The 25,560-nt window shown below is 39.5% G+C and overlaps 1 protein-coding gene across 4 annotated transcripts; it reads left to right on the top strand.

The window, feature by feature from the left end:
- The first annotated feature begins 1,340 nt into the window (after window positions 1-1,340).
- On the top strand, window positions 1,341-25,560 carry LOC117468552 (myelin-associated glycoprotein-like). 4 transcript variants are annotated; one of them, XM_034112738.1, is made up of 13 exons: window positions 1,341-1,445; window positions 10,609-10,746; window positions 13,410-13,517; window positions 14,660-14,735; window positions 14,971-15,339; window positions 15,745-16,041; window positions 16,767-17,024; window positions 18,482-18,742; window positions 19,519-19,827; window positions 20,631-20,730; window positions 21,346-21,442; window positions 21,710-21,763; window positions 22,078-25,560. In XM_034112738.1, the coding sequence occupies exons 4-13, from the start codon at window positions 14,690-14,692 to the stop codon at window positions 22,234-22,236; spliced, it is 1,950 nt and encodes a 649-aa protein (XP_033968629.1). In that variant the 5' UTR covers window positions 1,341-1,445; window positions 10,609-10,746; window positions 13,410-13,517; window positions 14,660-14,689; the 3' UTR covers window positions 22,237-25,560. The 4 variants fall into 4 exon arrangements, with proteins under 4 accessions (XP_033968629.1, XP_033968628.1, XP_033968630.1 ...); XM_034112737.1 differs by lacking the exon at window positions 1,341-1,445 and adding an exon at window positions 6,595-6,730; XM_034112739.1 differs by lacking the exons at window positions 1,341-1,445; window positions 21,710-21,763 and adding an exon at window positions 6,595-6,730.

Below are 25,560 nucleotides of genomic sequence, written 5' to 3'. Positions count from 1 at the left end.
AACACAATTGCAGGTCTTTAACGGGAGGAAATTGACACTGATGGATGCATGACAGTTTAACGTGCCTTACGCTTCCCCCACCACCCCAACCTCCACACCCTTACAACCTTTACCCTGCATTGGTGGCATCGGGTATGAAACATTCAATTAAGATAGAATATTTATGGGGCACAATATCTTCATTTATGGTTTCATCCAAATCATATACCATTTATAGGAAGATGGGTTTTCCTATTAATAGAATCTCTGAGCAGAGGACCCTTTTTTGATACTAAATATCTTGGTTTCTTCTTTTAAGGTTACATGTCTGTTGTCTTACATAATACACTTAAAGGTCCCCTATTATCCGGTTTTTCATCAATATATTATAGGTCTCAGATATATACAAACATGTCTCGGAAGTGTTTGGCTGAAACATTGCAGCATCCCATAATCCCCTCTGTTTCAGCCCTGTTTCAAAAGTGCTGATTCTCTGTCTGTTACTTTAGATGAAAATAAGGAGCCCCTCCCCACGCCCCTCTGAGAGATATTTGGTTAAAAAGAACACAATGGTGCTCTAGGAGGAGATTCAGGTGATAAGGTGGGGGGGGGGTTACCTTGGTTGGTGATTGGCTAATGGTTACACAAGCCAAAACATCGTTATGACATAAAGTGGCCAAAATCTGATCAGCTCATTTTCAGACAGGTTTTTATATAAATGGATCAGGACAAAAAGAGAGAGAATCTTTTTTCCTGAAACTTTCAGAATCTCTTTACACAGAGGGGGGGGACACATGTTGATGTAGAAGAGACATGAACAAGTGGATTTTGCATAATAGGTGACCTTTAAGAAAAAAACATCTAATTTTTTTAATTGTCCTCTTCTATTTATTTGCATATTTGATATTGAGGTCCTTACTTTTTATATGTTGATACTCAGATTATGTTACTGATTACATGTTTTCAAAGCTAACTAGTAATTCTAACAGATTTCATTTTTAAACTAAGCCTTCCATCCCTGTTTATAGACCGTCTGGTTCAACTTTGACTTATTATAGATGGATATTGTAATGCAGTAATAACATTTTAGGCTGTGCTCTTTTTTGTTTTACCTCTAAATGTAATGGTTTAGATAATCTTTACCTGTCTGACTGATCTTGGGTCTGTTCCCGTTACTACAGACTATATTGTAGTGATGTTTCTCAGATCTCAGCAAGTACTTGAAATCTACAATGGATGGTCCAAAAAAGACTCAAGTTGTAAAAAGCCGAATTATACTTGATTGAAATAATAAATAATGTGTGAATCTACATCCTGAAGCTGCCCCACCCCCCTTTTCACAGGTTTTGATGCCAAAGACCCAATCTGCTGACGGAGAGAGAGGAAGATGAGGGAGGAGGGAGAGCAGCAGAGAAAGCAAATGCTGAAGAATAGGAGGCGACTCTCTGAGCTCCACAGCTGATAAGGTAAGAGCTCTGCTGCTCTCTCATCTAACATTATTATTCATTACTTTTACATTTCCTTATGAGCAGATCCTTAACATGTTGCTGGGTTTTGCTTCATCTTTAACTCTTAGTTTTTATTTTCTATTCTGGGTTTGATTTGTTCTCACTTTGAAATAATTTCTTTGCAAAAATAATGTCAATGTGTCGAATAATGTGATTATTTTGTGGCATCTCTAAAGGGGCAAATGTCTCACAGCTGTTTGATGTTTATGAAGAGATTATTATAGCTGCTCCACCAAATCCTATTAGTACGGTATCTACACTTGATGCTGGCACACGTTTTAATGGATTATAGTGATAGGAAAGAAGTAAAAGGCTATCTGTTTGATTATGTATTGACTGGAGAGAAGTAAAACTGGCAATTATCATGTTTTATTTTATTCATAATTCTTGCCACGAGAAATGATCACGCAATTACTTTGTTAAACTTTTTCTTTCTCATCAGAGCCACTTAAACTGTCATCTTGTGGAAATACATGGTTCTTATTATTTTAGACGACTCAGGGGTCTGGCTCAATTCTACATTTTGTGTCCTTTGACAAATACTGATAAAGTAACATTAAAGTACAGAGACAACTTTTTAAGACAAATAGTGATAGATTTTGTCTCGTTTCTACAAAATGGCTGTCTACAATCTCAAACCCTGTACTAGGAGAAATTATAAAAAAATGTTTTTGATAATAAATAAAAACAACCTGCCTAACAAAACATGCCAAGTTTAAGCCGCACAATGGCAGTTGGAGAGAAGTATGGCAATTTAGGCCAGATAGCATATATATGAGATTAGTTTGACCTTTGGGAATACAAATCCCATGTAACCCAGGAATAGCAGCATGTCAGGGCTGTGGATATTTAATTCAGAATTGGTTCAATAATCCCTCATTGAGATGGTACAAATGATTTCCCAAAACCTTTGGGCAAACGGGTAATAAGAAAAACAGATTTTCTAATAACTTGTATTTGTCATTAGCACCAAATAAGTGTATATAGTATAACTTTCTAGTTGGAAGGAAATGGATGACAGGGTTGATGTTTTATTGAATCTCAAATTAAATATTGGAATTGATTTTGGCAAATCTTCCAATTTAAATGTAACTTGTGACCTCGACTTTTAATTAAATTGTTTCTCTTTTTTCAGTAAATGTAATAAAAACTAAACACCTGAGCAACAGGGGAAATGTCATTCAAACCGCAATAGATTTGAATCCTGCTGTTAATAATTTGTTTCCATCTGTATTCTGCATATTCAATAAAACACCAAAGTGTAAAACGATTAAGCTTAATAACTACGAGGTGGAGCGATAAAAAAACAAAACATGCAATTTTCCAGGCAGTTTTGTAAATGGCAGCCGTCCACTGCTTGTGTCCAGTAGAGTGGACAGAGGGACAATAGATCTATTCTCAGTGGGTTCTTCTGTCACCCGTCTCTGTCCAGCACAGCCCCCTCACCCGCCCACACACACCCTCTCTCCCCTACACACCACCTACCATGTCTTCATCATCATACTGTACACGCATGTAAGTGTGTTTGTATGTTTAAACTGTGTAGATTCTGGTGTGTGTGGTTTCTCGTAAAAGAGCAAAAAATAGTACAAATAACTGATGATATATTGGAGTAACACAGCAGTAGAAAAGCTGAACTGGAATCAGTTTCATCTTTACCAGCTGCAAGAGAAAAGTGATGTCCACATTTAAGGTACATTGAGTAGGGTTTTCCTTAAAAACAAATGTAAAACTGGATTCTTATTAGCACCAACCTCTATTAAAAAAAAAAGGAGCAGCAACCAGATGCCAGATCACACGTGCAAATTGAATTTGACGATATGAAAATGGTGGACATGATACGAAAACATTTGAATATAGTGAGGCACAAGGCTAAGCAGGGAAAGGTTTAATCTGGGGTTGACTTTCACCTGCTGGCAAGAACCTTAACCTTCATACCATTGTGTTTACAAACAAAACCAACAAACCCTTCTCCTTCTGCCTTAAATACTTCACTAATTATTATCGTAGAATATAATATATATATCTCTTTTTCAGAAGTTAGCCATCTTTTAAAAGGAGTACTTTGACTGTATTACTACTTTCACCTGGTAAAATACTTCAATATGTCTTCCACCACAGCCAAAAAGTGACTAAAGTATAGTTGTGTATATATTTTGCTTTTAACTCAGCTGCTTTGTGTTTAAATCATGATTTGCTAAGGTTAGAGAAGCTAGTAAATCATCATTGTCCCCCTTGAAAAAACGTGAATCTCACACATAAACTAAACAGCCCTGTGTTAAGCTGCTTGAAATTCAATTTAAACCGTATTTTATTGTGATTTGAAAGGCCCTGTACACAAACATAGGTGTTTTTGATTATTCTGACAGATTTCATGACGTTATTCAGACAGATTTCAAGAAAGCTTACGGTGAAAGAGGACGTTTTACTTGATGTCATAGGACTATGTACTAATATGAAGGTGTCATTTAGCCCTCACATTCACATCAAATCCAAACTGAGAGTGAAATAAATGTCAATCAAGTCCAATCCATCCACGTCCACACAGCTCTGAGGTTTAATCAGCCAAAACAATTAAAACCACATTCTGTTTTACCAATGGGTGTCCAGGGCTTTTAATAATAGTCGGATCATGTTCTCAAGTTATTAAAGAACACACAATTGTGGAAAAGACCATTGGTGGGAGACATGATGGTAACCACCTTCTCTCATGTTGAAGTCGACTTTTTGTTGAACCACTTATGCAGGTTGCACTTCTTTGTTCTTAATAGACAACCACATGAAGTTAGTTCACAGGAAAATGTAAACATTAGGTGCATTTAGCTTTGAACAAACGTCTGATGATGTTGTTTCTCTGGTCTACATTATAGAATGGTTGTGTTGAGATGAAGTAGAACCTAAATCCTGAGCACATATATGTTATGACTCAGATCTTTAACTTAAGGTACATTTGTTATACCACATTGTACAAATGCTTTCTTTGATTATATTTTGTACTATAAATCTGAATCTTCTAAGTAACTAAAGCTCAGATTAAATGTAGTGCAGTAAAACTCACAATATTTGCTGCTGAGTTGTAGTGTAGTGAAAGTAGCAGGACATGAATATACTCAAGTACTTCGATATTGTTCTTAACTATAGTGCGTTAGTCAATCTACTTAGCTACTGTTCACCTCTGATTATCAAAACACGTATATTCAATTAGCAATGGGCTTGGTTATAGACAGTACATCAATGTTTGAGGTGTGTTTGAATCGTACTGGGATGTTTTTGATAGGTTTAAAAATGTTGTATGGGATCCATTGCTCCTCGTTCCAGCTCTGCTTCCATGACAGAGTATCGGCTCACAAGCTGGATGTGGCTGGTCGAACTTGCTAAAAGCCACCAGAGTTACAACCAAGACAAAAAAGGTCGAACAAGAGACAGAAACAAATGAGCAAGGCCAGAGAAAAGAGGATTGTTGTGATTAAAAGACAATTATCTGTGCACATCGACTTCCCAGTGTTGTGCGGTGTCAGGCTCGAGCTGAGCTGTTCTGTCCCAGAAGGCCTTGGGAAACAATGGCTACTGTGTCAGGGGGAGTGAGGGGGTGCGCTAACAAGTCTTCGGGTTTCAAGACATGGTCACAGCACCATGTAACTGTGTGAATACTCCTAATGCTACTTTAGGGTTAACAATATATGTTGTGTTATATTATTTGTAATCATAGGGAGGATGAGTTGGCAGGTGGATACAGACATATTGCCTTTTTTTGATGTGCAATTGTCTTAAAACAACAAAAAGACAAAATTATAAGATAGACCTTTAGAACAAGCTTTAGACCTACCGCACCAGAAGAAAAAGTACAAAAACATAACTTGACTTAAATTCTCCAGATTGCCAGTTGCAAAGTGAAACTATGACACAGATTGAAAAAGAAAATGGTTTAAAATCAGCTTCGGAGTGACCTCAGTTCACCGTGTGGTTCAATCGAAGGACATCAAGGAGGAGTCTGTAGTGTCTTCGATCACTGAGGCAGTTTAGATGCTTCTCATTCAACTACTGTGTGCCAGCTCCAGCTTTATGATAAGGTGGAGTAAAGCCCAATAGTCATGTGTGCAAAACTATCATCAAGATAATACAACTATATTAGTGTAGTTCAGCTTTCTTTCTATAAGAAGACAAATTCTCCTATCATCATTATATACAGTATCACTAATGCTGAGTCAACGTCATATCAAAGTAACTGTTACTATGGGTGTCCATTTTGTAAAAACGTTCACATTGTCATTGAAGCTTTAATTATGACCAGTGCACTTAAATGTTCTCAAACCTCTTATACAATCAATAACACAGATGTGCTTAACAAACAGTGATGCCTCATATAAACTAAAGGTCTGTCAATCAAACCTAAATAAACCAATTTGAATGGTACAGTGTCAAATATCAAATGCATACTCTTTTTATGTAGTCGCACAAGATGATCATGTGACTTTAAAAGCAAGTAAAGTTTTTTAGCAATTCGATTTTCTTGGTAGTGAAATGGATAGAGACCCTTGGCTGCCTTGAAGGTGGGAAAATACATTTAAACATTTGAACTAGTGTCATGCTCTGAAAGGCAGATGTGTGGCCATTGGGGTAAGAAATGCAAAGTCACTGTTCTGGTACTCTAGTTTCTGTGGCCTCTGAAGCGTTTACTTGGGTCTCAAAACTGTGACAGATTTGACTCATATTGGTCCTCATTGTCCGCATCTCCCCCTCCCAAACTCACTTCCTGCCTTTTGTTATAATGAAAAAAATAATAATGTGAATGTGCTCTCAATCAATACAAAATGATCGAATATGCTCAGTCCCATTCAGCATACAGCGACTGTCCATGGGGGATTGAAAAGGCCACGGAGCTCAAAGCCTCACCCATATTTGTTGGGGCGAGGAGGAACAGTGTGGCCCTTTGTGGCCCCATGTTTATTTATGAATGGCTGAGCCTCGGAGCGAAGCCTTAGAACAATGCTGCTTCACTGAAGGACTCTTTTTCATTAGGGGAGGGGTGATGGTGGTGATGATGATGATGATGAGGGTGGCAGCAGTGGTGGGGTGGGCAGCTTATTCCCCACCGTTGGGGCTTGGTACAGAGAGTGGCGAGAGATCTGAGTTGCAACAGGCTGGTGTGACGCTTTGCATGCGAGTGTGAGAGGGAAGGCTGCTCAAACCGCTCATACAGGAGCTGCTGAGTGCTGGGAGGTCGGCCACGGTCACCTACACAGGTGAGCAGCTGCAGTGTATTCTGATTTGTTATTTATTATGCCCTTGGGAGCTTTGGAAATTGAGTTTTTTAGTAAGAAGGAATGGGATAGAGAAACGGATGAATGCACAAACAAACACTTCCAACAATGCTCTGTGCCATCTCTATCCATCTATCTATCTATCTATCTATCTATATATATATCTATCTATCTATCTATCTATCTATCTATCTATCTATCTATCTATCTATCTATCTATCTATCTATCTATCTATCTATCTATCTATCTATCTATCTATCTATCTATCTATCTATCTATCTATCTATCTATCTATCTATCTATCCATCTATCCATCTATCCATCTACTTTCATTTTTTTTGTTCTTTAAGGTCAAACACCTACAGTCAGGGTGAGTGTGTGCTTGTTCGGTTGTGTGTGTGTGTGTGTGTGTGTGTGTGTGTGTGTGTGTGTGTGTGTGTGTGTGTGTGTGTGTGTGTGTGTGTGTGTGTGTGTGTGTGTGTGTGTGTGTGTGTGTGTGTGTGTGTGTGTGTGTGTGTGTGTGTGTGTGTGTGTGTGTGTGTGTGTGTGTGTGTGTGTGTGTGTGTGTGTGTGTGTGTGTGTGTGTGTGTGTGTGTGTGTGTGTGCAAAAACCCTAGCCAATCATTACTGGACAGATTTTCGCTATTAGTGACATTAGCAATGAGTCGTTGCAGTAATTACTAGAGTGTATTCCCACATCCAAACAGACATCTGATGCCAGGTAGAAGAGCCTCTGATTAGACAGCAAACCAATGTTACAAGTAATTTAGCAGCAGTGGTCGGCATTATTAAAACAAAGGAAAGATACATTTTCTTTAATTACTTTTTCAGAAATCACAGTGTTTCACTGCATTCACATATAGAAGGTTTATAGAGTGATTGGTGCAGTTTTTAAACAGCTTGAGACACAAGTGTTTCCTTGGTGATGTGGCTGTGTAATTCTAATTCTTAATTATGGCCTGATTGGTACATTTTGAAATAGATCGTGTTTCAAAGCACAACAGGTCCAGTTGAGGTTAAATCACATAAGTGGTGACACATTTGAGTTTCAGATTTTGACCTTTAATTATAGCTCTTCTTAATATATTTTGTAAAAGAAAATTGATGGTGGTGTGTGTTGAGCACGTTCTCGTTCAAATTAGATTTTCAGTACAAGATTTAGGGTATTTTTAAAGCTTTTTATCATAGTTTTGTGTTAATAATGTAACAGAAGATAACTCAAGAATGAAAACGCCACTCACCAATACTTTCTTAAGTGCAAAGACATGACATTTTTTTTAAATTGCACAAAAATTAGATGGCATTTTTAAAGTCAAGTGGATGGTTTTAGCGAGCATTGGGATGGCTGAACACGGCTCTGTTTGTCGCCCCCTTTTGTTCGGAGCGGAAGGGAGGGCTCTCTAATGAGAGGAGGCCTGTGGCTCACCATCTGCCCACTGGGCCGGGGATTGCCAGAGACACTTGCCAGGTAGAAAAGATGGAAATAAGCTTTTTGGTGCTCCTGATCTCATGTTATGTTGATGATCTGCCAAGTGAAGTGTATCTATTGTCACTGAATGTGCTGTTGTGATTTCAGAAATTAAGTGCATGCTGATTTTAAAACCATAAAAATGCACACATGCATGTAGCATTATTTATTTATTAACAATTGTAGCGAGGGAGTGAGACACACAATCCTGAAGTCACCTTCTATGGTTTCCGACATATTTTTAAAGATACAACTAAAACAGAATCAGAGTTTCCTTAAAAGACTAAAATAAAAGAAAAGTGAATTGCAACAGCAGTAGGAGAAACTACACAGAGGAATGGTAAAGATGAAAACACCCTAAATTAATTCATACATTATGTGCAATAACAATAAAAAACTGTATTCACATTAGATACACTGCAAAATATCAACTGTAAGAGGCAAGCAGTATTGGTATAATCCTCTTTGATAACCTCAAAGTACGGTTTGAATCTCTTATTTATGCCAGCACTCACTGCAGTACCTTGGACAGACTGGGTGACTGGATATTGGCATATCTCTCTGTTTATGTTTGTGTGTATGAGTGTGTGTCTAAGTGTGTGTCTACGTGTGTGTGTGTGTGTGTGTGTGTGATGTGCTGTGTGTGGGAGGGGGAGCAGTCATGTTTTAAGACCATCTGCTCCTCTGAGTATTTTAGTGGGGGCCTTAGCTTGTGGTGGACCAACGCGCGTCACAGGCAAACAGCAAAGCGCAAGCTGTGAGCGGGCCTGTTCCGGAAAAATTCCTCCAGTTTCTGCCTTGCACAATGGGCAGTGTTCTGCATACAACGTTCCCATTCTTTCCCACCCTATCCAAGAGCCACGGCGAAGCTCCTGCACACGGATTGCAGACAATATTCACAATGAAAATGTTCTTCTTGGCACAGTCGATTGTTTGTGTGAGCCTCTTAGTTTGTGTGAGCAATTTCAATAATGTAAAGTGACTCATAAAAGGTGCCATGGCCTGATTTAGCCAAGCTGATTGTTCAGATAGCATCTGTATCCCTGAAGCGTGCTGTGGAATAAGTGATTATCTTGAAGTTTGATTACCTTGGTAGAGGAGGGTCTGCACAAAGCAGCAAACATATCAGATCTTCAGGTCGAAACTAAACCAGGCATTGTCTGTTTATACTTCTTCAACATGCTATTACTTGTAGTTTCTTTGGTCCTTTTTGCCCCTTTCTTTGTGACAGAAAAAAACATGACATGATTCTGAACAACTGGACACTCACTCCTTCTGCTCTGGAATTTATTGTATACATACTGTCCTCACAATGACTATAGTCCCAGCAGGACAATGAAGCAGACTGAGCTTACAAACAGCATATAGGGGATGCAGAGGAAGGTCACATATCTGCCCGGCCCACACTGAGGACTGTGTTGGCTCTTCTTATGCTGCATGTGTGTGTAGGGGGTATGGCATGCTGCGTATGCGTTTGTACATGGCTCCAGAGCGTCAGTGCGGCATTCTCCTCTTCAGCTCTTCTCCAGACTGTTTACGGAGGGATTCCCTTGAGGTTAACCATAACTCGGTCGATGCCATCACTTGGCTAGTGGCCTAAAGGCTTTTGGACACAGTGACTCACCATACATGTAACAATGAGAATGGGGGAAAAGTGCCCAACTTGGAAAGACAAGTTGCCTTTGTTTTATGTCAACTACGTGGACCTCTGAGTGGATCTATGCTTGTGCTTCCCGCCTACAGACATTATTCAGCAGGGAAAATATTATATCTGCATATGGCTGGAAAGATCACTTTAGATGCCCTTATTGCATTTCTGAAATTCAAATGAATCCAGACTTGGCTTGAGATTTAAAAATAATTCAGATTTTTAATAGAGTGATTAAGATCTCTTAAGTGATGATTAAACAAATGAACACTCCAAGATCAAACTCTGTATCAAACTAATGTAAATATATGATTAACATAACCATATTCATCTCACAAGTTTTATATTCCTCCTACTCTCCGTATGTTGCTCTCAGGCAGCCCTTCTGAAAGTGACATTGAGTCATCATGACTTCACAGAGCAGCATTTGCCCTTATGTCTTTGGCACCTAGCATGAAACAGCTCAACTAATGTCAACACACTTTGCTTTGACCTCAGACTGAGGTATGATCAAGGCCCAGAGTTCAAGGCATCAAGACACATGGGACATATCAGGGCAATGGTCGATCCAAGTAAAGGAATGCTGAGTGGGCCATAGAGCAGCTCCAGAAATGCCTGAACGCATATTCAGAGCTGCCCACGACACATGTAAACCAGAGCTCACACAGACTCCCTCTTTTCCCCTTCCTCTTGTCTCCTTCTGACATCTCTCTTCAAATCCCTTTTTCTATTTTCTCCCACAGAATCTGAGATCCAAGTTTCAGAGAAAGACTACTAGCTCAGGCAGAACAAACACAAGGGGAATACGAAGAAGAAGAAGAAGAAGAAGAAGAAGTCAGGACTGAGAGGGAGCAGGAGCTTGGTGCTGAGGCTGGTATGAGGCAAGTGTTTTGCGTGTGTGTCGCGTGTGTGTATCTAAGTGTGCACACGTATGCTGTGTGCTCTGTGCAAGACGTTTGTCTGCCCCATCAATGAGGCTGTTGTTGGGGTTGGTGGTGGTGTCAGTGGCCCTGCCTGGCTGCCCGGCTCCATTCTCTCCTGCCCTTGCTGATGCCTGAACGACGCTCTTGGCCTTTTGTTGCAGTGCAGATGGTGGAGCTTGACGTAACATTGGAAAAAAAGTTAGGATTGTCACAGCCAACAGATGCGTCATTATAGGCCAAGACGTCTCAGAATGTGACCTTTTCCAATGTGAGATGTTTGTTTTTAGAAGAGGCTGTAATTGATATTTTCACAACAGTGTCTTAAATGTGAGAAAGTATTGCTCATAGTGATGAACATACAGGGATTTTTCATCTGAATCTGCAGCTTCCCTCAGCTTTGCAGAGCTTTTTAGTGAGGTTATCTATATTGCCTGTAACTTTACTGTTTTGGTTTACCCTCACAGCTCACATAGCGTTGTTTTCGGACAAATCAGAGAGAAATAAGCTCTTCAAACCTCCTTTAGCGGGACACAACTGCAGACAGACACAGCCGGAGATGGAAAAAGCATAGGAGCATTTAGCAGCTGTCGAGCACAAACTATTGGTCGGGTATTGGTAGAGACCAGAAAAGAGCTAAGTCAGAGTGAATATTGGACATGTGGCCAGAAACATGATTACAATTGAATGCTAATCGTGTTCAATAACTGCTGTTTAATTAAGTGACCTTTTGCTGATACTTACTTAAAAGCTCAATGTTGTGTCAATGACTCGTTTCCTCTGCTTCCGAGTAGCATAAAAAAAAAACGTGAGGTATTTTATTATTAGAGAAAAGTAGAAGGAAGCATTTTGCGAAGTGAATGTTCTATTAGTGTTCGAAAACATGCCTTCCCATTTTGTGACTGTATGATGCATGATGATGAGCAGCAGGACACATCAATGGTCTCTTGCAATGTCAGAACAACAGCATTTTTCACTCTTCTTGAACAACCAGGCTAATATTGGTCATGGATTCTCCGGGGGATGTTAGGATGTGTTAATCACCAAGCTCTGACACACAATCCAGTCTTAGGCCGGCCATCTGTACACACAGGCTGCTGCAACACGAGGCTCAATCCTCTGCTTCTTCTGCCTTCTACATCCACTGAACAAGCTACAGTCGCCATGAAAATAACATACATTTTATTTACTTAGAATCTCAAAATGTACAAATGTCTTAAAAACATGAATAATAAAAGTGAATTACAGATAGCATGTTGAAATAGTATATATAAACACAACACTCAAAAATATTGAATGAAGCAGTGACTTTACAATACATTGAAGTGTAAAGACATTAATTACAATTGTGTTTTCTTTAAAACGGCAGAAATGTTGCACATTTGCTTTTATATCATCTTTTAGATGTAAAATACTCATCACAGCAAAATAAAATGTATGTAGGAAATCTTTAAAATATTGAAACATGTATAAACTACTAACTTTAAATTCTGCTGTGTGAACAATCTATGTTAACTAATGTCTAAACGTAAAAAGGAAACTCCTTTTTTCAACTATTAATGTGTCATGTCACAAAAGGTAGGACATGACATGAAGATTGATATCCTTCTTAGTTTGTCTTATGTAACAAAAGTAAGAAGGCTATGGTGACCGAGAAAAAACCCTGACACACGTATAGCATGACAGACAGAGTTATAATAGTGCCTCAACACAAAATTATATTTACATGGAGATTACAGAGAACACAATTCCACTATTATACTGAACGAAAGAGCTCACTAAAGATATCTTCCTGATATACAGAAAATGATGCGTAAACATAAATAATGCAATCAGTCAATATCTTCTTTAAGTTTGTTTATTGAGCATTATCGCTCTTTATTGGCTATTTGATTACATAAAACAATTTGTGGGGGAGAGAGGCTGTAGTCAACACTCGACCCGACCGTTAGTTTTAATTTAGTTACAAACATTTCCAAAAACCAAATACCAGAACAAGGGTTGAAAAAGTAGTTGTATAAATGTATAAAAAAGCCAAAATGCCCAGCATACAGTCTTTATATGGGCCTCTATGTGGCTCCAGAACAGAGCTGATATTTCAGACTATAGAAGGCAAGAGAAAAACAAATGAGACACAAAACAAACTCTACACACAGACTTGTAGTTTCCTCATGTAATGTATCTATTGAGCTAAACCATGGCTTGTTGGATTTGGGAACAAAATGCTGCAGTGATGCTAATGGGTTTATGAGCCTTTTTCTGGTGCTATTCATTTATAAATGCAGTGTCATTTCTTTGTTTGTCATCACTGAATATCGGTCCCTCCTACTTACCCCCTGATTTATTTCCAGCGCAGCACAGATAGTAGTATTCTGCTGATGACATGATGTGTGGTGGCTTGAGTTTGTTGTTATGTCAGAGCTTCGTCAACAGTGAGTGTCCTTCATTGGACGGGCTTACGTATGGCGGCCGTAATGAGTGATGAGAGGGAGCAAGCAGGTGCTGGCTGACGCTGGGTTTGTGTGTTTGTGTCACTTACTACGGCTCTGTGGGAGTGAGGGGGCTGTCAGTGATGTCACTGCCTGATGATGCTGATGTCACTCTTTTTTCTTTTTTTTTTACAGAGAAGGAGGCTGTGGAGCTGTCTGGGTGTGAGTGAACACCCTCTAGTGGAGCTGCTGACCAGCTGTCCTGCAGAGCGCCTGTCTGTTTCTTACCATCAGCATTTCAAGGTAAGCTTAAGCAATAAGTCACAGCAGGGTATTTCTATGAAGCGATACTAACAAGCTACTATCTTTTGTTATTTAACAAGTTTTAAAAGTCTTCAAATGTGGACTTTGCAATGTTTTTTCTTTATTGCTTGGACACAAATACATTCAGTGAACAATTTTAAAAATATGATTGAGAATGAAGTCAGTTTTGATTTTAATAAGCATATATTAACACCTGACAAACTAACTTATTTACTCAAATTGTATTCTATATTGTAGCCAGAGTTAAAAGGTATAGTTATAAGTATCCAAAGAGTTAAGTTACAATTTCTTACACTAAAACCGCACATGGGCAAAGATTAACTCAAAAATAGTTCAAAATAGCTCCTTCAAACAACTGAAATACATTAAGGCCTTTCACAAATTATAAAATGGTAATAAGTTAAAAAATCGAATTCAAGATGTTAATAGTAACATTCCCATCTCAGTGAAGAGAGTCTGATGATTATTAGTATATATTGTATATTATGTGCCCCATTCTGTGTTGATTAATAGTAATTTATAATAACAATGTAAGAAATAGGAGTCAACCCTTCAACTCTGACATTATCCGTCTAACCTTTTGTTAGAGTTATTGCTGTGACTAAACTAGTGCATTGCATTGTTTTTGTGGATAAATATGACTTTGATTCCCTGCTGCTGTGTTACCAATTAAATATAATGCACGTAGATCAAAACTGAGACAGAGCCATCTGTGGTGAGTTATAAAAATATGAATTTGGAATTGCTTGTTGGAAATTGCTAAATAAAAAAATACTATTTCATTTTGCAAAGTATCATATGGTGAGGCGAACATCACTTCACTCCAATTTTGGTGATCAGTGATTCAGTAAAAAGACAACATTTCCTCTGTGGGTTGAGCAAATTACACCACTTCCAGCAGTCCAAAAAAACGTATATTGCAAAGGGGTTTTGATGGAGGTTTAGCTACCATGATATAAAACCCAGAAACTAAACTGTTCAATCTCAGAAAACATTTTGAGCAGTTGTGTGATTCTTAGAGGTAGACGAAGTGTCTGAGTCACGCAGCAGACCCATGCTGTTAAGGTTTTCTTTTCTTGATGATGCATTTGCTGTGACTGACAGGACATTATGTGTTTCAGAGGTCTATGTTCCAGCATTGAGCCGAGACCATGTGGTGTTTGGAGCTACTTTTACCACTGCTGTTGATCATCAACGGTAATACATTCCTGCATCTGTTCCTCATGTGATGGCAGACCTATTCTTATTTTGTACCTCACACTTCACCATTAAATTACCAAAGCCAAACCCTTGTTAGTGCTACTGCATTTGCTTCAAATAAGCCAAACATTGCTGCATACAGAAATGTGTTTCTTAATTTGTTTTTATTGTACAAGGTGCAGTTGAAATATGCATGCCATGTTGTCACACCCTGTCTCTGATCTTTTCTCAGATGCCAGGTGCCAGTGGAACGTTTGGGTACCTCGGGACATCTCGGCCATGACAAACTCCTGCGTGGTCATCCCGTGCACATTCATGTATCCGTCCGGTATCAGGCCGTACCGTGGCACTCACGGTATCTGGTACTTCGGCCAGCCCTACCCTCAACTCTTCCCTCCTGTTGTCTTCAAATCACGCACAGACGTTGTGCATGAGAGCTACAAAGGACGGACCAAGCTGCTGGGTGACCTGCACCAGAGGAACTGCACACTGCTCATCAACAACATCGGAGCAGAGCACTCGGGGAAATACTACTTTCGTGCTGACCTCGGGGGAGCCAACATGTACACGTACCCAGACTTCTCTGAGCTCAAAGTTCTGGGTAGGTCAATGATCAGAGTGTAATGTACATTAAACTGTAAAAACCAGCAAAATAAAATCAGTAATTGCTAAATAAATGATTTTTAAATTACTTTGAAATTTGCAATTACTTCGAAATATAGCCAAAAATATTATTTGAAAAGAAATGTTTGACAAGTAATTATTAGTTTAAATGTTCCTTTTATTATTCTATTTTTTTCTTCATGTTTTCAATAAAAATGTTTATACCATTATTCTTTTTGTACACTTACTGTAGTGTTTTTAAGTTAGAGTGTCTTTTTCTATAGTTTTATACTATAGTTTTATAGCTATCCTTTGATCCATTGTATCTCTGCATGAAGATATTATGCTACCCTTTTGAATCCCTTTTTACTATTATTAAGAAAAGATATTTCCTGTCCACCAGATCAACCCAACATCGACGTCCCGGAGGAGATTGTCAGCGATGTAAGCCTGGAGCTGACGTGCTACGCTCCCGACAACTGCCCCGAGATGACTCCAGAGATTCAGTGGATGTACATCGACTACCTGCCCGACCCGGAGCTCAGCTCTGACTTCCTGGAGGATGGCAACACGGCCGTGCTCTCCAGCACCCTCACCTTCACACCCAGACCCATGCACAACGGGCAGCTCCTGGGCTGCAGGGTCTACTACCCCAACACCACGCTGGTCTATGAGAGGCTCATCTCTCTGGACATCAAGTGTAAGTTTAAAGGCACTTCCCACTTTTAGGCCATAAGTATTAATGATGCTTTTCCAATTTTCGCATAGTCTCAAAATAATGCTTTATATAAAACTATGGTACATGAAAAGACAAAAAATAATGTCAGTAAACATTGAGAATCACAGTTTAAGGTACAAACATAATCATGTTTATATAACCAAAGTACTACTGTGCATCTCAATGGATCAAAAGAAAAACCTTGTGCTAGAAACTTTGCACAACGGCATCTCTCCTTTCTCTGTTACTCTAACTCATTCTTTCAGACACTGGGATGTGCATGTCCCTTTCATCATTTTCATTACAAAATAATGCTAGCTTTAAACATGCTACTTAAATGATAAGGTGTCATCTTGCTGTTCAAAGTTCAAACCCACAATAACCATACAAAGCCACATGAAAGACAAACCCAAAATACAAGAAAAAGGAAAGTAAAGGGAAAGAAAAGCCAATTTATTTCTTGAGTGGCTTCAAGCAAAGCCTCAGAGGTTGTCCAAATGTAAACGTACCATCTTTAGTGTTTAAATCATGCATGCATTAATCACTGTTATATTTGTGTATATTATATATATATATATATATATATATATATATATATATATATATATATATATATATATATATATATATATATGTAAACCCTGTTTTAAAAAAGGCGGTCATACACATGAGCCCAGGGACATGAAACTCTCTGCTTTCCCTCCCAGACTCTCCACGCTCTGTGTGGGTGAACGTGTCCTCGGAGGTGATGGAGGGCAGCTCTGTGATGCTGCACTGCGAGGTGGACAGTAACCCTCCTTCAAGGATTTCCTGGATGTTTGGAGACCAGGAGCTGCTGTGGGACACGGCGTCCAACGTCTCCCTCTCCCTAGACGATGTGACGCCTGCACAGGAGGGAATCTACACGTGCTACGGGGACAATGGCTACGGCATCATGAACACTTCACTGTACCTGGCTGTCAATTGTAAGTCTATGATACAGCAGCTTTGTCCCAATTCCAACCAACATACTATGCATTCTGTATACAGTTAGCATCTAATATGGAATCAGGAATAAGTTACATTACATTTGCATCTGTGAATTTAAATTATACCCATCAGAAACCATGAAGGAATAGTTGGCTCACATTCTACTCACCCTCTCTGAAGGACAGCAGCTGTAGTGGACCTGAATTCAGCTTCAATAGATTTCAAAAAAATAAATAAAAGGTCTCTCAACATTCATAGAAACTTCTCCAATCATATTTCTACTCTAGCTGCTGCTGATCTGGACGCTCAGTATTTTCCAAACTACCTTGCCTAATCAATAAATCCATATACACTGCAAAGCTTCGGAGCCACGAGCCGGCAAGGACAGAACAAATAAAACGTGTATTGGGCAATACTGTGGAAAAAATGCCAAGCTGTGTCCTAAATACATATAACATACTAATAGTGTCATAAATCAAAAATACTTTTTTTAAATGTGCGCAAACACAAGACACAGTCAGACTGTGACCTTAGAATACCACTGCCAAATCTACAAAAAAGGGTCTTGTTGTGGAACCACAGTGTTCATCAATAGCCAATTAAACAACTGATTGGATTTAGTATGCATAATGATAGCTTTGAGTATACTTTTGTTTTTGTACGCCTGTGTGCACTGAACTATGTATTCAAAAGCTGCTGATCATTAGCATGTTGTATGAAACAGGGACACAGCACGAGTGCTTTGACCTTCCTTTTTAACAGCTAAAAGTGTGTGGAGGGTTGGAGTATAGTTGTGTGTTTTGAGAGCCAGAGATCTCTGCCCAAACGTATCATTGAACATTTCCATTCATAAAAATGCACATATAGTTTATTAGCTGTTCGAGATTAAAATGTTTATGGATGATATAACCATTAAATAACAATATATCAAACTAAAATGTAAAAAAACGATGTAAAAAGGGGTCACTCAACAGAAAACATATCAGTCATATTGCCAATATTTGCTCTCACTGCTCTTACATCTCAATTTTTGGAAAACAGACAGCAGCTTTTCACATTTTCACAATCACCTAGCTGGTAAAAATAGAGGAGCATTAGCAGCTTCTGAGCCAGATGTTTCCCTGAGGATTTAGAGAGGGAGAGAGAGAGAATATTGGACTGACATTCACCAGGTTTCCAGAAACAAGACTCCAAATGAATGATGATGTCGCTCTGTAACTGCTGGATGTGTATGTAAGCCACTGTTGAATCACAGATTGCCATATCAACTTGAAAATAACCTGTCATTCGTTTCCACTGACCCTGAATGGCCAAAGTAATTTCAATACCAAAATGCTGTCTATTGTTATTGAAGAAGGTAGCGTGTTGTAACTATATAAAGATGAAGAGACTGATACAAAATCTGGATAAGGTAAAGAAGAAACAGATATCATTTTCTCTTTAAATGTTGCAGACCCTCCCCGCGAGCCTGTGGTAAACGACTCTATGACGATACTCGAGGGGTCCACGCTGGCCTTGCACTGTAGCACCCAGGGCAGCCCGGCCCCCACCCTCACCTGGCTGAAGGACGGGGAGCTGGTGGGCACCATCACCGCCGACGAGCTGTCAGTACTGGAGATTGTAGAGATCACCCCCCAGGGAGACGGACAGTACCGCTGCCTGGCCGAGAACGAGCATGGAAGAGCCAGCAGCTCCTTCAACATCACTGTCGAGTGTAAGTGCTTGTCCTGCATTTCACCCAACTTGAGTGTGGAAATATAGGACAGTAGAATAACACAATTCTGCAGGTCAACAGGATTATATTCTTGGATGTATAGCCAGCGTCTCTCAAGTTTCTAAACCATTAAAAGTATAATATTCTGCTTCTATGTATTGCAGAATTTCAAAAACATCCTTCTTCCATTAAGAAAATAATATTTATTTATTGTAACAAATTATTACGTTCAGATTCGAAAGGTCACCTATTATGCAGAATCGATTCTGAATGTTTCAGGAACAAAGACCCCCTCTCTTTTTGTCCTTATCCATTAATATAAAAACCTGTCTGAAAATGAGCTGTTCAGATTTTGGCCACTTTATGATGTCATAACATTTTTTTGGCTTGTGTCATTAGCAAATAACCAACCATCTTATCACCTGAATCTCCTCCTAGAGCACCATTTTGTTTTTTTTAACCAAATATCTCTCAGAGGGGCGTGGGGAGTGGCTCCTTATTTTCATCTAAAGTAACAGACAGAGAATCAGCACTTTGGAAACAGGGCTGAAACAGAGGGGATTATGGGATGCTACAATGATCTGTTTGGTATTTGGAGCCAAACACTTCAGAGACATGTTTTGTATATATCTGAGACCTATAATATATTGATGAAAAACAGTATAATAGGGGACCTTTAAATAGGAAAAATGACCATAAGCAAAAAGTTGAGTTTGACGTGTACATATATCCACATTCAATGGTGTTATTGTAGCTCTTTCTGCCTCCTTCACTAGATGCCCCTGTCCTTCTGGAGGAGTCAAAGTGCACCGTGGTGAGGGAGGGTGTCCAGTGTGTGTGCATTGCCACAGGAAACCCTGAACCCACCATTGAGTTCTACCTGCCCGATGTGAATGTCACCATCAACGAAACAGACGGCCGGTACAACTTCTACACACACACAGACGGACACACCTCTACGGGAATGATCAAGCTGCGGGAGAAAGGCGAGCGGGTAGACAACGGAGGCCCAGCCGTCAACGTCCACTGCAGCTACTTCAACACGTACGGAAGAGAGAGCGTACAACTGGAGCTGCAGCAGGAGAGTGAGTCGGGACCAACTATACACCACATCTGATTATTTACTCGCAGGGACGTTTGATACAATTTGAATCAGAATGTCTTATTTCTGCCAATCTTTTTTCAAGATTCAAGGCTTTATGTCATGTGCACATTAGCTTCAGTGTAGATATGGCAATGCAAAACTTAGGTCACAGGCTCCTCCAACACTGCAACATGAATATATATAGGACATAGAACAAATAAAATAGATAAAATAGTGCAAGAGAATCTGTTTGTCTTATTCCTATTTGTCTGAATTCCTATTTGTCTGTACAGCCAAACCTGATATATATTCCTCTATATACAACATTCCTCCATTGTTGTCCAAAAACACATAAATGACCGTTTTAATAGGTGACATGGTCCTTTTTTACCATGGACATGGGCCCTGTAGTTTATTTTGAGATGAGCCCTCTCCTGCAGCTGTAAATTAGATAATTGTTTATTGATCTGCAGCGGAAAATACTTCTCAACAAAACCTTTTTCCTCCTGCTTGAGTAATGTTTGCTCAAACCACCAGCCGCTGTAATGCCCGGCTGTTTTAGGATTGTTTAAAAAATATGTTTGAAGTTTGCTTTCACATGTACGTCTCAAGTAGGAATGGTTGTATTTTGGTGTGCGAGTATTTAGATATCAACAAAAAGGCCTTTAAACCATATTCACAAATTGGCCTTATGCACTCGAAGAGAAGAGTGATTGTTCTCGTTTTAACAGATGCAAATGCCTGCTTTTGCCCTCATCTACTCTGCATAGTGCGATCAATAACAATTCTGTTCTTTGTTTTCAGAAAAGTACATGATGGCAGTTATAGTTGGCACTATTGGAGGAGTGGCCGTCATAGCATTCATCATTGCAGCTGTGAGATACGTTGGCCACAACAACAAGAAGTGAGTATAAATGATAAATAACCGAGAGGCCGATGCGAGGCAGAAGTAGCCCTTTTTCCTCACTAAGCATTCTCTGAAATCCAAGGAAACACTTAAGCCTAGTCATCCATTCTAAAACACATTGATGCATATTGAATATGAGTGATTGTGGGATTGATGTGGACGTGAGAACCATTTCTCAAAAGCAATTTAGCTGTTTATTTACCAAGAGAAGAACCTCTTGGAGATCCGCATTGGCCGCCTTGTGGAGTCGGTTAGCAAGCTGGACTAACCTTATATTTTGCAGACTCAAATCCCTGCCCTGACACTGCTTCTGAATCCTTGACCTGCTACGCTAAACAAAATCCAAGTAGCTCTGTTAACCAAGAACTTTATTTAAGCCTCAAGGCACATTTGGACCCTCAAATTGACAAGCTTCCTCTGACAAATCACCCTTCAAGTGGGTGTGAGCTCAGCGACTAAACCCATCAAATAACCACGTCACTCACCCACAGACCTCCAGCTTAACCTTACATACAGTAGCTTGTTGTTTTAAAATGGATGCCCAGGCTTGGCGTGTCGCCCTGCGTTAGTGGCAGTCGAGACCGAGTCTGACTATGTGACTCCGTCCCCCAGAGAGAATGGCACCCCTAGGCAGGACGTGGTCCTGGAGAACCCAGCTTTGTACTACAGCGCAGTCAAGAAGGACAAACAAAATCTGAGGAAGAAAGTGGTGAGACATGCTGATGTCAATTATTATTATGATGGAGGATGGGTTGGATGACCATTCTCAAACTGTTTAGGGTTAAACATTGTATGTAATCCAGCAAGTTGTATATATGAGACCCCATTTTGACTTCTGAAAATAAGGTAATAAAAGGAGTCCTTCCCACTGGCATTCCAGTACCTCCAACCATTACCTTTCCGAACACTGTTTTCTCTTGCTTTCATCGCTTCTATGCGTTTTTCTGTCTGTTTTTCTCTCCCCTAACTTGCACAGCTTAAGACAGAGCTGTTGGGCTCAAAGTTTAACTCCATTCTAGAGGAAACTACGGTAAGGTTCCTAAACAGATCCCCATTAAAAACACAAGCCTCAGTGACAGATACATCTCCTCGCATATCAGCTTTTGTGTTCTGTACACTGCCGTTTGTCTCTGAATCTGCCTGCTGCATGGCTGCCTCATTGCTAACACAAATTTGCCAGACTAACAAGAAACATCTCAGTCTCCTTGTCAATTGTCGACCAGTAACCACCCAGTAACCACTAACATATTTTGGTAGTGTTGTCCGTCGCGCTCTTCTGTCATTTGCGGTGTCACCGGCACCCTGCCCGAGTTTTGTGTCGCTGATCGATCCTTCTGTCTGCAGGGAGAAGACGGGGATTATCAACCTGTGGGCTCTTTGGCAGGACTGGAGAGGCAAGAGCTGAATTACGCCGCTCTGGAGTTTATCGGGGCCAGGTCCAGGGAAGGGGCCTCAGGGAGGGGGGATGATGACAGCAACTACACGGAAATCAAAGCCAAATGAATCGCGATCCTTCCCTGATCCCTCGGCTAAGCGAGACGCAGTGGCAGCCCCAATAAACTGTTAAATAACCCCCCCGTCGTCAACTGGATTTCACCCTGCATATGATGGCTCCTTGTTTCACATTTCTTCAGATCTGTCACCCCTAAAGCACCACTAGATGCCACTACTCCCCCCTCATGCTGTCCCTCCTCCATTGGACCCCCCCCTTCACATGCCTCATTCGGGAATACTGGTACTTTGGGTTGGAGCATTTCCCACTGGACAATGAAAACAAATTACTTACATTTCTGGCCTCAGTTGTTGTTCATGGGCTCTTAAACATGCAGTGTTAGACAGCAGCTTCGCTTTTGTTGCTTTCTCCATGTTCTTCATTGTGTTTTTTTAAACAAAAGACATCTGAGTGCTTGCATCTGTCCCACTATCTGCTCTACATCTGTCTCTTATATCTGTCACTGTGTCTGCTGCCAGTTGAAGCATCAGGGCAAGGAGTAACGTTGCTTTTTGTTCTCTTATATTTATGTGTGTCTATCAGCAGAGAGCAAACCTCTCTTCCCTCTTTCCTTTGGTTAAATGACATCCTAAGTGTAAGACTCAGTAGCCTCTCATAATAAATGAAACAAAAGTCACCATCACTTTTGACAATAATTGAAGAGGTTTTGTAAATTCGAATGGTTCATTTTCCAGTTCTGAGAAATGTCACAGCTTTTTTCCGGCTTTATTTTATAGTAAACTGTAGGATTGTTGATGTTTTGGGGGATTTTCCTGCACTGTGGCCAATGTAAGACTTCTTTGTCGTCTGCAACTTGTTCTCCCTAAAGCACAAAATATTTGAGCGCAAGTGGCCAAAGTGTTATCTCTTTTAGACAATGTGTGTGGGTATGCGTGTGTGTGTTCAAATCGTGCTCAAAGCTCATAGGACACTGATCATTGATGACTGGGGTCTTTGGGAGGTTTTTTTAGCATTGCTTCACTTGAGAAGTTGATGCTTTATTCTCACAGGGTTGCATCAAATGTTTGAATGACACAGATGATTTGCCAGCTGTTTATGCTATTCAAAGGCATTTGATGAACCTGTGATGTAATATCAAAGCCTACTAATAGTCTAACTTTATAATGATGGTATCAATAATATATATTAATAAGATGTATAGCTAGAGAATGGAAGCCAGTATGTACAGTAAATACCCTGCATGACTGTCCTTCTTGCAGGCATTAAGTTATTAAATGATGGATAAAAGCCAGTTTGAAAAGTAAAAATACTCCTATCACACATCATTCACATGCGCTTGACTCAACATTGTCTTAATAAATACTATCAAGCTCTAACTAGTGTGCACTATAGTCAAATCAGAGGCTGCGTTTACATGCAGGAAGTGACCTTGTTGTTGACGGGGATTGAGGATCAATTTAAAGTATAATAGCTGCTGTATTTAATGAATTGTTTCTTTAAACCTTAAAAGGAAACTCCAGATCAATCAAATCAAAGCAGCAGAGGCCGATATAGCTTTGTATTTCATAGAATAGTATTTCATAGGATTGGGTCAAGTTCCAAACCAAATGCATCCTACATTACCCACAATGCACCAACATCTTTTATTTAGATCCATCCTGCCTGCTAAATGTCTTTCAAACTCCATACGTCTAGTTTGTAACACCGTTTTTTTCACACATCTCAAAAGTTTATCAGTTCAGCATCATATGATGATATTACATTTTTCACAGGCTGAGTTGCACTGCCGATGATATAAATACATTTCTTGTGAATCCGATAGTCGGTGCAGTTCCCCTTCAATGTGTAAAGAGAATGAAGCCACCTAAGTCCTTTCCCCCGTCTTTCTCACAAAAGTGCAAAACAATTACTCAACACAAATTATACTCTAACTTGGTCACTGCCTTTTTAGGTAAAACAATTAGTAAAAATGAAATTAATACCTACAGTGTATTGTATGGTGTATGCTTTATAAATGTGTGTCAAGATATACAATTTGATCAACTGAATCAGTCATGTAAACATTTACGATGTCAGTTTTTTCTGCAAGAAAATGATAAAATACCGAAAGTAATGACCATAGTTTTAATTTCCCAAATCATCTGCTACAGTATGGAACCTGTCCCCTGATTCTTCCTCCTTAAAATACATTACACTGTTTGTACTGATGTGGATTGAAGGGGAACGTAAAATCTAGCTAGAGATGTGCTATGATCTCTTTTTGAAGATTGAAAGTACTTTTGATACTCATGCTCTGCCTAAGGCTTTACAAATGTATGTTATGAAACATCGCCGCACTGTGGCAGTCTCATTTGTAATGATGGATTTAGTTCATCAAGGCAGCAGCGTGTCTCTGTGAGCTAATTGGTTTTACAATCAAAATACAGCCAAGGCCTCTCACTGTGGTAACTGCATTATAGACTGTTCATAAGCAGCAGTGGCAATATAAAAACGAAATCACACTACCAGGAGTACTTTAGGTTTGAGCTGTTCACACATAAATCTCCTGCTGCAAAAAGTTTGAATACACCATAGTGATGAATCCTCAGTCCCTCAATGGCACAGGGCAAACACATATTAGGAGAAATGAATAGAATATTTTTTGTGATATCATGCCCATAATGCTGTGCGACATATCCACCACTATTTTATTACTCTCATAATAGTAACTGCTGTAATAATATTTTGAAATGAATTCCTTGGTCGTATCCTGCATCAAGTCATATTGGTAATGAAACGAAACATGGTGCACACAAATCAGCTAAAGTTCGGTTTGATTTGATTAAAAACTCCAAAATGTTTAAAAGAAATGCAGTTCTCTGTGCATGTAAACAAAGCTTTTGTCTACCACCCATTCTGACTCACATTAGCCTTTATTAAGACATTGTTCTGTCGACTCAAGGATGGATATGCTGGCTAGTATTCTTATATTGCCTGTAGCTACAAAGACAATAACCAGTATATCTTGTTGAAAGTTTTACAGAGTTCTTTTTCATTTTATTTATCTGAAAAAGTAAAAATATGAAATGTGTCTTTCCTAATCTTTTGTCACGGTGTGTTGTATAGCAGATTTGTATACCCTATACTTTGTGGTGATCATAATTATCATGATTGGGATTTTTTCTTCTACAAATATGATAATAATAATTCAGGTCAGAGTTTTGAACTGTTACTTAATAACAGTAGGATTTCTGCAATGATGTAGTTTGTTTGCTCTTTTATTTTAAACATATACTTCACGCCTCAAGCAAATCCATATGTCTTCAGTTCTACCCAAACATAAACAAAATAAAAACAACAACAACTGGAGACAGTTGTCCGTTTCTCATGCTGTC

The sequence above is a fragment of the Trematomus bernacchii genome, unplaced genomic scaffold (genome assembly GCF_902827165.1).
Source record: "Trematomus bernacchii unplaced genomic scaffold, fTreBer1.1, whole genome shotgun sequence".
NCBI classification, from domain to species: domain Eukaryota; kingdom Metazoa; phylum Chordata; class Actinopteri; order Perciformes; family Nototheniidae; genus Trematomus; species Trematomus bernacchii.
Note: the sequence above shows the minus strand (reverse complement) of the source record. Positions and strands in the feature narration are given on the sequence as shown.

What these genes read in the sequence shown, in the direction of transcription:
- LOC117468552 (XM_034112738.1), top strand. Translation starts at nt 14,690, where the DNA reads ATGTGGTGTTTGGAGCTACTTTTACCACTGCTGTTGATCATCAACG. An exon ending in CATCTCTCTGGACATCAAGT is followed by an intron (nt 16,042 to 16,766) that starts GTAAGTTTAAAG and finishes TTTCCCTCCCAG; the next exon opens with ACTCTCCACGCTCTGTGTGG. An exon ending in ACTGTACCTGGCTGTCAATT is followed by an intron (nt 17,025 to 18,481) that starts GTAAGTCTATGA and finishes TAAATGTTGCAG; the next exon opens with ACCCTCCCCGCGAGCCTGTG.